The sequence below is a fragment of the Centruroides sculpturatus genome, unplaced genomic scaffold (genome assembly GCF_000671375.1).
Source record: "Centruroides sculpturatus isolate CEXI.00-Female unplaced genomic scaffold, Cexi_2.0 scaffold1066, whole genome shotgun sequence".
In the NCBI taxonomy this organism is placed as follows: Eukaryota; Metazoa; Arthropoda; class Arachnida; order Scorpiones; family Buthidae; genus Centruroides; species Centruroides sculpturatus.
This window is the reverse complement of record NW_019385438.1, coordinates 225,066-241,943: the sequence shown is the minus strand read 5'-3', so window position 1 is coordinate 241,943 and position 16,878 is coordinate 225,066. Positions and strand designations below refer to the sequence as shown.

Sequence of the window (16,878 nt, the reverse complement as noted above, 5' to 3'; positions counted from 1 at the left end):
AAAGTTACATTAATCTGTTAATGCACTGAGTATTTTTTTTTATACAATTCTGAAAAATACTTCCCTTTTATTTTGCTATATTAGTGCTCATCATGTAATAAATTTTATATAAAAATATTGAGCAGTCTTTTACTCTATCACAAAAATAGCTATATATAATGTAACAACTAAAATAATTTTTGAGTAATTCATTAGCCAGCTAATATTAAATATCAACCAATGTAAATAAAGCATTTATAACACAAAATCCAATATGAATAATTAAATTTTCCAATTTCTTTTACAGACATATATAAAATTATTCAATTTGTATTTTTGTAAATCACATATACCAAACTAATTTGAACAAAGATCTGGCACACTAAAGAACTTTAAAATGTCTTTACAGGGAAAAAGGAATACAAGACTTGCATACTATACAGAATGTTATGGCAGTGAAAACAAATGATTCAATGGGATGTTTACAGATTAATTCTCGAATCAATTTCAAATTAAGTCGTTTACGAATTAGTCACCTACGGGAAGTTTTGTTCCCTGCACGTCGGCACGATACTACTTCATTGGATATTTTGTTCATGAAGATTAGAAAACAATGTCACTCAACTTGAATCAAATCAAACCCTTGGTCTTTGTATAATAATAATATTAACAAGGACATAAACAATTGGATTTCTTAAAAAATTGACGAGTTGCCTTTTAGGAATTGCGTCGATTCAAACTTTGCCTGCAGAATTCGTCTGTCCCTGTTGTTGCTGACGCTGTTGATGGAATGTTGTTTCTTTGTATACAAACCATATGCTAACACCCCAAAGTAAGAAATTTGAAAAACCAAATACCTAAATAAAAATAAATCAGTTTAATAAAAGTCCCTAAAACAGTAAAAAAAAAATAATAATAATAAATCTTACCAGTGATACATCTAGTGAAGCGAAACTTCCCATATCATCTGACTTACAAACATCTTTTCTCATACATTCACACAAATTTTTAAATAGATTTTCTGGCTTTGTATAGTATTTCATATCGCTTACGCTATCTGCCCATGCACTCGATCCAGCAAGCCAGAATAATGTAATGACGCTGGTGATACCCATATCCTAAAATGATAAAAACTTATGTAGAAAACAGTGATACAAAATGCATAATACAAACTTGATATTTACCACAAGAGGATACATTGGGTTATTCTGGTATGTATCTTGTCCTATAGTATAAACAACAGATATCAAAATAGTATAAAGAAAAGCAATAACACCAGTGGCAACAAAAAATTCTGCACTTCCAGAAAATACATATGGAAAATATACAACTCTGTGAGATCCTGTTTCATTGCAGTTAGGTATAGTTAGAGGTATCTCTCTCAAACTAAAACAAAAAATAATAATTGTACTGTTTTATATTAATTTTGTTTTTTAATTTTATATAGACTTACGAAAATGGATATCCAAAATGATATTCAATATCGTGAATGTCGTCAGAATTGCAATCCATGATAAAAGATACCGAAGTAGAGAATCCAGCTGTTGTAGAAAATGCAAAAATGGCCATAATCTAAAATTGAAGACAAGATTTAAAAAATTATGCTCTTAATTAATCTGTCAAATTTCAAAGTAAGTCATGTAAAACTTAGATATCTAAATTACTAGATTACCCTCAACTGAAATCAATACTTACTTGACTTCTGTATGCTTACAAATTAAAAATTAATGTAATATTAAATTTAACTTATTTATCATAGCTGATTGAATTATTTTAGATAAAAAAAATAAGATATTTATAGAACTTACTGCCTGAATCACTCTAATGAATCCTCTTGGTTCTTTAAATATGCTCAAGTTTGTCGTCATTTTTAACTGAAAAAAAAATTAATAAAATTTTTATTAATCTGTAGAAATTTAAACTAACTAAATTTATTCACCAAACATTTTTTTAAATGTAATGAACAATTTAATATTGTTAGTGATGATGACTGCAAGATTAGCAAAATGTGCCAGTTTTAAACAGTTTAGGAAGAAAAAGAACAATGTGCATAATAAATCCAAATGCCGCAACACGAAAGTATCATATTTTTAAATCCAAATGATTTAGACACTTTTAAAGCAGACAATTATTTACTTGATGCTTGATAAGTTGATTATCTTTTCATTACTTCCTAATACTAACTCCTTTAAATGCTGATTTTATCGGTAAGTTTTAGAAAAATTTCTGCAAACTATTTTAACAGAAAAATGTCATAAGTCTGCAGAAACTTCTTAGTGATTCTCCTGGAATCATGGAGATTAGACAACTAGGTATTTTCTAGGAAAACTAAATGTGTGAAAAAAGGATTTTAAAACTGATCAAAATCTAAAATAAATATTGTCAGAGATCAATATAATTTTTACAATGATCAGAAACTCAATTGACATGTAGTGTGTGACTGGCTTACAACTAGTAATTGTCCTGTAGACTTTACAGGGCAAAATTTGACCTTAAATATCTTGCCCATAGACCTAATTTCAAAATTCCGGCTTTGTTGTGAATCAATCTTGCCAAGTTTTATTTGCTAAAAATCATGTTTTGTTGTCATGTAATTGTTTTAATCTTCAATCACAAACAAAATATTTTCTGACTTATGTACATTGAGTGGTGCTCTGCATATTAATTCTGAAACTTCTAGGAATTATTTTTGGCATTTGTAGTAACTAAAATATTCACTTAACGGATAGCTTAGTTTTGCAAAGATGTATGGTAATAGAATTTATGAAGTTGAATGTAGCAGTTAGAAAATCATTTTAATATCTTCAAAATGATATTTATCAATATATTATTTATAGATGACTCAATAAAACAATGAGAACGGTGAACAAAATTTTTGATTTTTTTTTAATCTACTATAATTAATGTTATATTATGGAAAGAAAATGTCAATCACTTGAATAACCAACCTCCCACCATAGTTTTAATTATGCTGTATCACACAAGATTCTGTCAGCAATATTCCAATAGAAATTTAAAATATAATTTCTAAAAATCTGTCATGGACATTGAATGAATAGGAAAATTCAGATATTGAAGCTACTTTTAATTCTCGTGAAATATTTATATTACAGTAGAAGTTTGAGACCACAGGGTTGTTATGATTTGGTCCATCGGGTCATTAAGATTCACTGGATGGCTTTTTATAGAATAATGTTGGGATCACAGGATCCTTCCGATGTCAGGACTGACACTAGCTAGGGTAGAAGTTTCGTGCTCTAACTCATGATATCTAGATATTAAATGGAGGGCTATATTTTATCAAGCAGAGAGGAGTTGTGGGCAAGTTCCGATCATAGCGGGGTGAATGTCCATACTTAACCTATTCGATGTTGAAATTTTTATTTGTTGCCTGTGATGCCATGTTGAATTTTCGTCAATGTTAAGCCTTAAAAAAATTTTTTTTAAATAATAACTGTGTTTACTGTATCGTTAAAAATTATTTTTTTATGTTGCACAAACAAAATAAATATATTGTATAATATAGAAACAAAAAAAATTATATTTTAAAAGTTCGTTTTAATATAAAAATTGTGATGCATAGCAACATCTAGTATCAAAAACGTTCCAATGTAAACACAAAAATATTAGAGATCGCCCACGCAGGTCAATGAGGTCAACACAAATATTTTCGGGGAACAATGTAGGACAGGTTAAGTAACTGAGGGGATCAACAGGTTAACAAACAACAAAAGGTTTAATGAATAAAATAAAACAAAGAGATACATAATATAACCTATCATAAATTGAACCTACCTAGAATCTCTCTCACGCGTGCGCTTAGGTGTAGAAAGAGAGTTTACAATTGGTTGAAATAATGACAATACATCTGTCAATCAAATTGGAGAATGTGAGATGAATGCTGGAGAGTCAGAGCAGGACTATCTTCTTCTAATTAGTATGGCAGGTTTGAATTCTGTGGACTGCCGGTTGTTTAATGGCATGTTCCTTCTTCCCTTGAACTGCCGTCTCTAGCAAGTTTCTTTCATCATGGACTGCCCCAAACTTGTGAATTTTTCCCATTTTTATTCTGTTTCATCAATCAGATTTTAGGATTCTGATCATCTGACAGAACATACATCTGATGAAAGGAACTGATATTCATCAGATATGAGCGGTGACAACTTTCTAGGGGAAGTTCTATTTCCTTTTTCCATGACAAATTATGACTTGCCTATTTTATTGCTAAAATATTACATTGAAATTATTAATCAAGTGGGTAAATCAGACATGATAAACAAAATGAATAAATTTTCAAATAAAATTGCTCTCCGCTCTCATATTCTCACAAGTCCATTAATCTGGCACCTACAAAATAAATGATGCCGAATTACTAGATATTGTCAACAAGTTACCAAATTTTGTACATTTCAAATATTGTTGGATATATATATACAGCAATGCAAGCTGGTATAAAATGCTTTAAATTTATTCATTCACACTTTTTAATCAGTCTGAATATGATACTATACATATGTTATACTGTGGAAAATCTGCAAAAGTGTTAAACAATCTTATTGAACAAATTTGACATTCACAGTAATTCCAACTATATATTTATTTATTTTCCAGACATGAACTGTATATACATGATTCAGAAGAACCAAGTGCTCACAGAGTACAAGAAACCTGTTTTTTGGGTTGGTGTTCTTGCATCAATGCATTCTCTTTCCCACAAGTCAGTCATCCATGTTATTTGAATACAAACACATGCTAGTTGTAACACTAGCATGCTGGATTAATAACTGACAATTCTGAATTATAGTATTGTGGTACTGTCATTACTTTATTCCAGCTGCTTCTACTATATGGCTTATGATTATCTTCATGTTTGTCATTCTGAGTTTTTCTTATGATTTGCCACTATTTTTAATTATAAAACCAATTTGGAATCACAATTAATAGAACTGATCCATAATTGCAAATGCCTGTAAATTTCTTCATTAAAATTACATTCATCCAATTAGAAAAATATGAACCAATCATATTCTAGTAATGGTTGAGGGTGTAGATTTTCCTTTGTTAGTTTGATGATTATAGTCTGTATCACTTGTAAATTGAAGAATAAGCTTAAACTCAATTGTTTTTTTATATATTTAAATGTTGAGAAATTGTTGATAGAAGTAATCAAACTTTGTAAAAAAAGAATGTTTGGTGCAACTTTAGTGAGTATAATATTTTTTTTAGTTTTATTAAAAATAAAATATTTACATTTCAATACTCTATAATTGTTTGAATTTCTTTTTGTGTAAAATAAGTGTTAACATACAGGAATCTTGTTAAATGAAATCAATTTCAGTTATTTGATAGTAATTAAAACCAAAGTGTGATAATTTTTAATTTTAATAGTGTAGCATTACGCTATTAAATACATGCAGGAGTTTTAAATAAATAATAATTAAGTATATTTCTCCAAAAATATCACATTCCATAGCTTGAGAACTATGGTAAAATTCCATTAACCTGACATCCAGTAGGCTAGCATGTTGGGGGTTATCAGTGCACTGTCCAGATTTAAGATTTTCATGTAAAAGTGCTCAAAACATGCAGTTCTTATAAAGGGGTGTGGGTTTTCCTTTTAAAGATGACAAATGCCACTACATGATGCTGCATTAGGTAAAACCAGTTAACTCATGTACAATTTTTCTAAAGTCTTTTTGAAATTTAAAAACAGTAGTGCACAGATTTGATATAAGAAGCAAAAATATTTAGTACACTTGATATCAAGTCATCACAAATAGCAACAGTACATTACTGTTCAAGTACTATGATGCTTTATTGTGTATAAATACAAATACAGGGTGTTGGAAAATGTCTGGCCAAAATTTAAAGGGGGTTAGAGGGGATGAATATAAAAGGATTTGCAGTACAATGCTTGTCTGGAAATGCCACATGAAGGTGGGAGAGGATGCTGTGTAGGGCAGTCGAAACAAGCTGGCAATGCAGAAAGCTGTCATTCCCCGCTGTGATTTCATACAGCATGCAGCCCTTGCCGAACTATCAGATAGTCATCTGATGTATGGAGCTGCGAATGGAAATGGGAGAGCTGTGCAAAGGTTGGGCTTGTTAATAAAGGGATTATTACATTTGTTTGTGTCTCTTTCCTTTTACCTTTCCACTTTCTTTACTCTCCAGGACTTTCACACGGCGTTTCTGGAAAAGCATTGTACTGCGAATCCTTCTATATTCATCCCCTCTAGCCCCCTTTAAATTTTGGCCAGACATTTTCCAATCACCCTGTATATTCTAAAGCACGGGTTCCCAACCTATGGGTTGCGACGGGTTTTCTGTGGGGTCGCCAACTTATGCAGTAAACTAAAACAAAATTTTCACTATAATTCAATATTTATTTTTAATTGTGTCTTAAAGTTTGAATAATTTCATATATTTTTTAAAAAATTAAAATAAGTGTAATCTGGGTACGCTATTCTGTCACAGTTGGTTGAATCATGTGTTGAGAGTTTTGAGAGGAATAAATTAAATGTTGAGAATGACATGAGGTTGGCGTTAACAAAATCATCCGCGAATTTTGAGGCTGGTTAATAATACATGCAATTTCAACCATCTCATTAAATTAATTATTAAACATAATTTAAAATAAAATTATACTAAAAAACTAATTTCATTGTTTTTTAATTACCTTATTAAAAATACCTTTTTTAATTGTATCGGGGTCGTGGGTCATTTGGCTTTTATAAAAAGGGGTCGCCACCCGAAAAAGGTTGGGAACCGTTGTTCTAAAGTGTACAAACAACAAAGTAAGAATAGTGTTGTTTTTCAACCCAATTAAGAGTAGGAATAGCATGGAAAAATTGAAATGGCATATTTAACAATCATAAAAGGTGGATTTCTACAGTTCTACATGCCAAGATATGTAAAATTGTGTCCAGGGATTAAAAAAAAAACTGGAAAAACTTTACCATCCAGTAAGGCAGAATATTTGATAACCCATCACCTTGGTGGTCCTGACAATACTGGGTTAACAGAATGTCACTGTACTACATTATTTATGTCTAATAAAAAAATTTATAGTTTTTACTGTAATTTACATTATCAAATCTTGAATTCCTCCTTAAGCTGAACTAGATTGTCAATTCCAGCAAACACCCTGTATAATGTATTTTTCTACTCCTGAAGTCAAACAAAATTTTACATATCAATGTTGTACCTCCTAAAAGTCAAACTGGTCTGGCACCTGTCATTAGCACTGGTCTGATTAATAATTCCTGTGATTCATTTTACTGGAGATTTTAAATTTGTAGCATTAGATCATGCTAATTTAAATGTTTAATTTGTTTACACATTACATTTATATGAAAAATAGATACAAAAATTTTTATCTCTATAACTCAAACTGGCCATTTTTGGGCTTTTCAAATTTGAGATTTGCTACGAAAAGGTGATCTGAGTATGGTCATCAATTCCATACTTTGGTCCTTTCTATATGTATTTGCCACATCTGCCTACTCCCCAAAGGCAACTTTATGCAGGCTTATCTGTAATGATAGGGACAGGTATCCCTTCTCAAGAAGTTAGGTTTATGCTATACCTTTTTTGCATCCAACAACAGAGAGAAAACATGGTAGATTGGCAGTATGGCCAGAATTGGTGAGTTGTTTAGCAGAGCATCAGGAAAATATCACAAAATGATGCTTCACAGAGTTGATCAAAAAAGTCAGAGTTCAATTTCAACCTTTTGTGGACATAAACCACCACCCTCAAGCATTGTGCCAATCATAAGATATTATTTTTTTGGTAAGCTATCCTTATTTTCATCTTGTACCCATGCAATACTCCCATACTTGTGGATCACACTTTTTAAACTTCTCAACCATGATGTCATGTGTTATCATGCATCACAGACTCATACCATAAAATGTTTAGAGTTTCATTGCACCTTTTGTTTTTAAAATTTTGTTCTTTCTTGAATTCAATTAAGAATTTTAAATGTTTTATAGTGCACACAGTGGTGGTGTGTTCCACAGTCCAGATTTGCATTAGCCTGATGATGATTGTGTTTACTTTATCTATTCTTATATTTCTTGTCTTTGACAATTCTGATTAATCAAGAAAAATATAATAAAGTTAAATACTTACAAGATGCATTATAAATAACTGTCCATATGAGAGCAATACTAGGAAGTTCATGTCATATGTGAGCAGGAACCTAGGTTTTGTTGCATGACAGGAAAAGTTTTTTGTTAATGCCATTTACTACCTCATTTGAGCAGACTTTGAACTGGTGATCATTCTTAGTGAGACAGTAGTAAACATATAAGTTGTAACAGAATTTAAATCTGTAATCCATACTCTATCATATTAAATTTTTGTCGTTTGTATTATCCTTTAATTACTCTTTAACTTGATTTCACTTTCTCTGGCATTAACAACTTAACCAAAATAGTTTTTCCAATCATGCAACAAAACCTAGCCCCTGCTAAACCAAGAAAGTTGGCTGTTCACATTGACAAATCAATCTTAACATTCATTTTCTTCCATGTCTTCATGACTTTAGAATAAAATAATTAAATAACTAAAATGCTGTCTTGTCTTCTTTATTAAACTTAGGCTGTAGTTCTGTATGTCCAAATTGGGTAAGCGTATATATACTAATTTAAATTAATAATTACATTATTTCAAACCAATAGTTTTTCTTAATTTTGTCATTGTTTGTCTGATTCCATAAATACAAATGTTTATGATGTAATGTTGTTTCAATCATTATGATCATCAGATTCAAACATTTTTTCCATTAAATAACTTGCTACTTGTAAGTAGATTATTTTATCAAGCTGTGATTTGATGAAATAATTTTTACATTGAAAGTTGTCATAAATAGAATGAAAAAGATGTAATAAATCAGTTTGAAACAAATTCTGAATCTTTTATTGCACCATAGCAATATGATTAAAGGAAGATTCTACCTTTATCATGTAAACAATTGTAGCTATTTGAGTGAAATAATGATAAATGTATGTTGAAAAGCTTGACAAGAATGTTATACTATGTTATTTTAGTAACTGTAAAATCAGAATTTTGCATCCTGTCTGTATGAGGAAACACCTGATGACATATCTGTTGAAACTTGATATTTAGGAGTATAGTTTGTCAAAAAAAAATATAACTATTTTAGTTTATGGAATATTAATTAAGATTTACCAATACTTAAAGTACTTTTTTTAATGTGAAAGCTAAGACATATGTTTTATATATATTCTGTACTTTCATTAGCAATCATTGAATTTTGTTGACATAAAAGATTTAGATGAAAAACATTTTTAATACCCTTAAATAAACAAATGTGCAACAAATATTCAATTTACAAATCTGAATAAGTATTTTATTCTAATTAAAAGTATTAAACTACCATTTCTCCATTTGAAGTCACATTTCTTTGAAGTGCCTTCCTCATGTAGACAAAAAGTAAATTCAAAGTTTTATATCACACACAATGCATTATTTTTCAGTAATTTATATTATTCATGTTATATTGTAAATGACAGTTAAGATACAGTTACTTTGTATCTTGTAATATTTTAACATTTTAAAATCAAAAGTTATAAATGCTACATCTAATATTGATTGTTTAATATCAATACTTGTGATAAGTAATAAGCAGATTCTATTGTAATTTATGCATATAAATAGACATATATCTGTAATACATGTCAAGTAACTGTATCTGTCTATTTATATGCATAAATTACAATAGAATCTGCTTATTACTTATCACAAGTATTGATATTAAACAATCAATATTAGATGTAGCATTTATAGCTTTTGATTTTAAAATGTTAAAATATTACAAGATACAAAGTTTAAAGTGCATTTTATAGTTACTGGCAGATAATAAACAGCTTAAAAAGAGCTGTCTTTCTGTACAAGCAGTCTTGAACATTTAATGATTAAAACGATAACTAGTGTTTTAAATGTTATTTGTTTGCAATATAGTAGTTTAAATCGTTGGCATTTCTTACTTCAATTATACTAGTTACTGTTACAGATTTTCCTGCTGTTTTTTTGCAGTACTAGCATTAGATAGATATTATTAATAATTATTATTATAAATGAAGATTTATATTATTATTAAATGATTAAAAGGAGATTTAATTAATATTTTAATGTCTGTATTCTTAACGATCCTGCTTAATGCAAGTAATTGTTTTTTTAACTCTCCATTCTATGGACACTAAGAGGACTATTTTTTTAGCAAACACTATTGGTTCAGCCAGGCAACAAGAGAAGGGATTTTATATCCAGATGGATCACCTCAAAAATTCCTGGGATTTTAAAACCCATCTGGATTTGATCTCAGATTCCTAGTAAGCCTGAAGTGTGATTACAAAAGGGGTTATAATCTTTAGTTTTATCATCCAACTTTGATAATTCCAAATTTTCTACATCATACTTGGTTATTTTTGAATTTTTTTACTGGAAAAAATAAAGTTTTCTGTAAATTTTTAAACCTTTGCAAGGCTTATGCCCCACCTTCAACTCTACATTCCATATGTTTTTGGCTTATTTAGAAAATGCATTTGTTTAAGCTCAAATATTCAAGTCTTTCCTACTTATTTAAAAAATATGAAAAAAAATTCTGTTAACAATTTTCCAAGGATTGAATGAAATGAACTTGTACAGTACATCCATTGTAATTTATCTTAATGGAGGTTTGAAAATTTTAATACAAATTAACATTTATTTATTAAATAACAAAATTACTTATATGAATAAAGCATTAAAAACTTAAAATTATAAATAAATTGAGTTGGGTAAAAATTTATTATTTAAAGATGAATTTGGTAATAAGAGTTTGAAAATCAGCAAATGTAAATTTATATTAAAAAAATTTATCAACTTTGGAAATATTGTAAATATGTAATTAAGTTTAGTCATACTGCTAATGTTGATGCATTTTTATTTAGTATCAAAGAATATTATGCTGAACAAAAATTTAAAATATGTAAATGAATCATCTTAACCCCTTAAGCCCATACCCAAGATAATAAATACTATTTCACATATATTAATTTTGTTACAATCTATATGTGTTTCTCAACCTCTAACGAATCATCATTCCCTTCAATAAAAACTATTACATAGTATTGCCTCCTTCACTTTGAAAACAATTTTATTGGGTTTATTATTTTAATTTTTTACAAAAGTATATAACTATCAAATACATATTCTAAGTAAATAAATGTTTATTTGATTTTGATATAATTAACAAAATTAAAATTAAGCATTATTTGCTGTGAATTCCCGCTGCAAGCTTCAAAGTTCCGATGCTGAGGGCCAAGGCTAAACGCCAAATTCATATTGCATTGAATAGACTAGTCACTAGTACTGTATAATGTTGTTTGTTTAATTATTGTACGATATAACAAATAAAATATCTAATTATTCTTAATGTTTTACTATATCGCCCAGAAAATTGTTTTTCACCCCCAAAATATAAATTATTACTAATCGCCCCCAGTATGGAAAAACGCCCACATGGGGGCAATATTGCCCTGTTGAGAAACACTGATCTATATGAAAATATATTTATAAAAGTGATTCTGAAAGGATCTTAGTATGGTATTATTCCTATACAAAATAAAATATATGATAATTTATAGATTAATTAAAATACTGATATTAATATATAATGATTTCATAATTTAATGGTTCTAATTATCTTAAGATTTAAAGCAAATTTCTATATTAATCCTATAATCAGTGTGAACAACTTTTAAATTTTATTGATCTGGATTTCCAGAATTTATCAAACTATGATAAAAGTAGCATAAACTAAACTTTTATAAATAGAACTTCTTAATGTCATTATATATATATATAATTGATAATGACTAATTACAACATGATTTGCTTAAAATTTATTGTAACTTAATTTATAAGCAATTCTATTACCAAAATTTCTTTATATTCATTAATGTTGAATCTTATCAAAAAGTATTTAATACAGTTTAGTTACTTCTTAAAACAAGAAAGATTGTAAAATTTCAATAAAATTTACTTGCTTAACTTTTCAAAATCTTTCTCAATTTTATGCAACTTCTACTTATTATTATAAGACTCAACTTGGATTACAAAAGCACGGACAATATACATAACTTCAACCGATTACTTAAAATTTTATCTATATATTTTACAATTATTATAATCTAAATATATTGACGATATCTACATCCCATAAAATTTCATTCTTATCAGTATTCCTTTAATAATTAAATTTTTACAGAAAAATTTTCCAGTATTAAGTAACTCCTCCATATAAACGTTTACGTAATTTTATATTTGAATTCGTCCTCTTGACGAAATTACATTCCTCACTCATTTCTGAATTATATACGTACCGAAATTTTATTTTTGTACTTTGAAAATGTTATCATTCTGATTTGTCAAAAATATTTATTTTACACAGATTAGAGAGATGATAAACTTATACCATTTTTTTTGTTTTTTTTTTTTAAGAAAAATGTTCAGATACTTTATATAAAGTATATAATTTCTCTTATATATAACACTCTTTAGCTTATTATATAAACTAATAAGTCTGATTATTATATATATAAATGAGGAGAATTTATTATTATTTCTCATATATGTACTGTACAGTATATAAGCCTATATAAAAAAAGTTTTTTCCAGTACCAGGACATAAAAAAAACATACATTTTAATAGCATGTTTAGTAAATATTATTTATATACTATATATTATATATATATATAGTATAGAAATAATATAAAAATAGAATTGTATTAACTTAATTTGTATACAAATATATTGGTATTAGTTTATTATAAGTATGTGATCGTGTATAAGAGAAAAAATTCGAGCATTTCCATTTAAGAGAATTCGAATGTCTTCCATGTTACTGATGGCATAATGCCATCTTCCAGTAGAAAAAAAAAAAGTTCAGTTCAGCATTGACCTAAAAACTCGAGTAACATCCTATTCGTCGCATTCAATATAATATTAACCGTATAATTAAGAATTAATTTCGTGTATTATTAAAAGAAGCGATGGCGTGTTTACGGCAAATATGCGCTTAAACGCTATATAATAAGGAAAAATTACGAAGGAAGTCTAACTTCAAGGTTATATACGTAAGAACAACAACGAAATGATTTAATATTACTTCGTCTCCTTTCGTAATTGCTAACGTTACTTTAATAATCTTTTAATTTATTCGTTCAATTCCGAAATTCCCTTCTAAATCCGGAATTGTATTTAGGCTGTGAAAAGTTATAAATAGATCGGCAACCTTACACAAATAAGGAAAATAGCAAGTTGCACTCACCGTTCTTAGCGCTGTACTTCACTGCACGACGATTTCCGAATTTCTGATCGCGTTATTTTTATCCCACAAGTTATTTCTTCAAATAAAACAAGTTCTCGATCTTCGATCGTTGCTAAATTGCGGCGCTAAACCCTCCTACTGTAATCTTCCCGACGGTGACGCCACCTGCCGGAAATATTTAGGTGCCGGTGTTTGATTACCCGATTCGAAAGTCGGGCGAAATTAATTAATTAACGCTAGAGTATTATAAACCGGTGGAAGTTAATAATAAAATGGGATGAAATTATCTTTTTTTTATTATTATTATTAATTTTAGTTACGCGCGTATAGATTTTCATTCCGGTCGACGATGATTGATGGCCTCCGATTTTAATGAGTGGCAATCGCTTTTGAAGTTATTCGAGCGACGAAATGCAAAATTAATACCGTTTAAACGGTTAAAACGCGTAGAATTTAATTACGGGATGTTTAATAAATCCGGCGGAAGTAATAGGCGTTAATTAAATTTACGGGAAATTGTAAATGTACGGGATCTTACCGGCGGAATTTGCATTGTTCGATGATAAATTCCGTCGACGTAGACTCTATAAATGAATTTATTGAACGGAATTAGAACACTACAATTAGAAATGGCGATTTTGTGTGTGTTAATTCGACGTTTGATAGAAGTTAATCATAAAAAAAACTATATATATATTTTAAAATTATCTCCGTGTAAGAGTAATAGTCGAATCTCTTAGGCTCTATTATTATTAGTTTTTAATATATAATACAAGGTTTATAATTACCTTTAAATTAATTTTGAACGTTCAAAATTCAATTTTTACATTCGACGGGCAAAATTTTAAATTTTATCTTTTTATACTCTTTAATGAGCAATATTGAAGCAATACAGTAGAGCATCGATTATCCGACCCCCGATTAACCGTCACCTCGGTTAACCGACCGCGTTCTAGTTGGCAAATTCAAATGTCCGCTAGTGATATGGAGCTACAATATTTGGCTACGTCTTGGCTACTTTAATAGTATTTTTACGTGTTTTAGCTAGCGACATGGCTCGACCATGAAAGGGAGCCAGTATTTAAACGAGGCTTAATTTTCTAATTTTTAACCATACAATAGCGACGATTATTATTTTAAAAAAACTTTTGTTAGGCTTAACATCGATGAAAATTCAACGCGAAGTAGGTTAATAGCGATATACTAATTACATGGGATATAATAATATACTACACTAATAATGGATTTTTTTTTATTTTTCGGTTATCCGACTTTTCAATTATCCGACCAACCCAGTCCCCAATTGAGTCGGATAATCGATGCTCTACTGTATTACATAGAAGAAAGTCGATGTTCGATCGCTTCGAAAATTGGATACTTGGTTTGATTTTAAACGAATCCAGACATTTAAAGACAGGAGCTTCAAATTGTACTGAATAATGAAGATATTAAGAGTTCTGAATATATCTTCCTGTTTAAAGTTGACCACGATGATCTTTTTAGAATATCAAAATAACATGATAGTAGAAGTTACTTGTTTGCATAATAATAATATAATGTATAGCAAGAAATTAAATGAAAAATTCTTCCTAAAACGGCACTGAACATTTTGGTTGTGTACACATTAGGCGTTTTGCGTTGCGTTAAACGCGCGTCAGCAGCGTACACACCGTGCGTTAGCTCGGCGTTCGACGGCCGTTTAGTGGAGCTTGAGCACTGGCTCAGTTTGGAAATGGACGTAAAAGTAATTGCTTGTGTGTGCCTCCTCCATCGTCGCTATAAAAGACAATGACAGAGGCAAAGAGAATTTTGGGTGCACCCAATATTACTAGATAGACTGACGCATGGAATGTTTCTGACGTTGTATCCAAAACTAAGACAATATGAACCCAAATATTTTAATTATTTTAGAATATCTATAAAATCATTTGACGATGGCTGGTCTCTTTTAGATTTCATCAATAAATAGATCAGTATAGAAATGAGCGTTCTCCATTTCGGCCAACATACGTCTACTCTACTCGAAAGCGCGCGATCGAATGTACAACAACATGGCAGCACATATATCTCAAAGCGCGCGGCTGACGCCCGCGAAACGCGCGTTCTAACAAAAATCTATCAACGCGCGCTTGACCAGAAGCGCGCGTTTGAGTATGTATACCTATGCAGAACTCTTGGTTCTTTAAAACGCGCGTTTAAAGAACCAAGAGTTAACGTTTAAACGCCTAATGTGTACACAGCCTAATGATCTATATTCTTGACCAATGGGACGAACTGCTGTTGCTATTTAGGCTTGAAAGAGAAAAAGACAACTGCTTTGTTGCCAAACAATTAATAACATTTTAAAATTTTCAGCACACAAAGCGTACAGTACATTATATTTTTCAAAATATTTTGCAAAACAACCTGCTCTTTCAAAGCGAAAATGTCAATCCGGTGAAACTGTTTGAAGCCTTGCCTTTGTTGTGTAAGTCAATGCTGGCCAAACTTGTAATACTTCAGCGACTTCAAATAATAGACGCTAACGAACTCTTCGGTTTTGAATTTGAGAAATATACTATGCATATCACTGCAATATATTTTGGCTATGACTTTGAGTCATTTGTAAATGAAATAAAAATGGACGTAAGAGAGATACGAGATGTGAAAGAAAGATGCAAACAATTACTTCTAGTTTTGTGTTACGAATTTAGAAATTCCCGTAAATGTCAATGTTCTTCAGACAGTAAAGGAACTGCACTTAGCAACGGTTACTGTACAGTGTAAAAAACCTATTAACCAACTTTGTAATTTGTTGTGAGGTTCGAAGACGTTACAGCTATTGAAGCGGAATGGCAAAATATTTCTAATAAATGAGGAAATACAGAAGACACAATCTAATTCTGGACCAAAGTGAGAAATGGCAGTTTGGGCAGAAAATGACTGATTTGAAAATAGTTTATAAATATCCTTCGTGTTTTTATCAGTGTTGGTGTCAAATGCAACGGAAAAAAAGTTTTTTCCCATGTATAATATGGTGGAAAACAAGTTAGAAAACACATGTTGCTAAAAACAGTCCAAAGCATATTGTTTGTAAGGTATTTTTGAAAACATCTCCTATGGCAGTGATGGGCAAACTTTTTAAAGAGCGGGCCAAAGGAAAAGAAGAAAACTTTAGCCGGGCCAATATAATGGTAACCTAGCGCTGCATCTGAAAATCCAGGTGGCGCTATAAAAACATGTGCAGGCCGTCTGCCATATTTCTTTTTCTCTCTTTCGGCTACGCTACGCACGACGAGTGGATGTTCTGTACCGAAGCATACTTGTAACCGATCGAGCTTTTACTCAATAAGTGTAAAACAAAATTTTGTACATGATTGTAAATAAACTTTCATGGTGAGATATAAAGCTTCGGTTATTTTATATAATCAACGAACACTCAAGTTAAGTGGTGCATCAACCACCACAGCCTGTATTCTTTTTTACTCGTCAGATTAGGAATAATGTCGCGCGGGCCGGATAGAACATTTCAGGGGGCCGCATCTGGCCCGCGGGCCGTAGTTTGCCCATCACTGC

At 30.2% G+C, this 16,878-nt stretch overlaps 1 protein-coding gene across 1 annotated transcript; it reads right to left on the bottom strand.

Annotated features, from left to right (window-relative positions):
• Positions 1–367: 367 nt before the first annotated feature.
• On the bottom strand, positions 368–13,488 carry LOC111638989 (synaptophysin-like protein 2). The gene is made up of 6 exons (XM_023384766.1): positions 13,324–13,488; positions 1,788–1,853; positions 1,433–1,551; positions 1,164–1,365; positions 909–1,097; positions 368–836 (listed from the first exon to the last, which is right to left on the bottom strand). Exons 2-6 carry the CDS (start codon positions 1,845–1,847, stop codon positions 714–716), a joined length of 693 nt encoding a protein of 230 aa, XP_023240534.1. The 5' UTR covers positions 1,848–1,853; positions 13,324–13,488; the 3' UTR covers positions 368–713.
• Between the last annotated feature and the right edge of the window lie 3,390 nt (positions 13,489–16,878).

Excerpts from the sequence above, each read along its gene's own strand:
- LOC111638989 (XM_023384766.1), bottom strand. The coding sequence starts at position 1,847 with ATGACGACAAACTTGAGCATATTTAAAGAACCAAGAGGATTCATTAGA. Across the intron at positions 1,552-1,787 it reads TCATTAGAGTGATTCAGGCA|ATTATGGCCATTTTTGCATT; the intron begins GTAAGTTCTATA and ends CTTCAATTTTAG. Across the intron at positions 1,366-1,432 it reads CATTTTGGATATCCATTTTC|TTTGAGAGAGATACCTCTAA; the intron begins GTAAGTCTATAT and ends TTTTTGTTTTAG.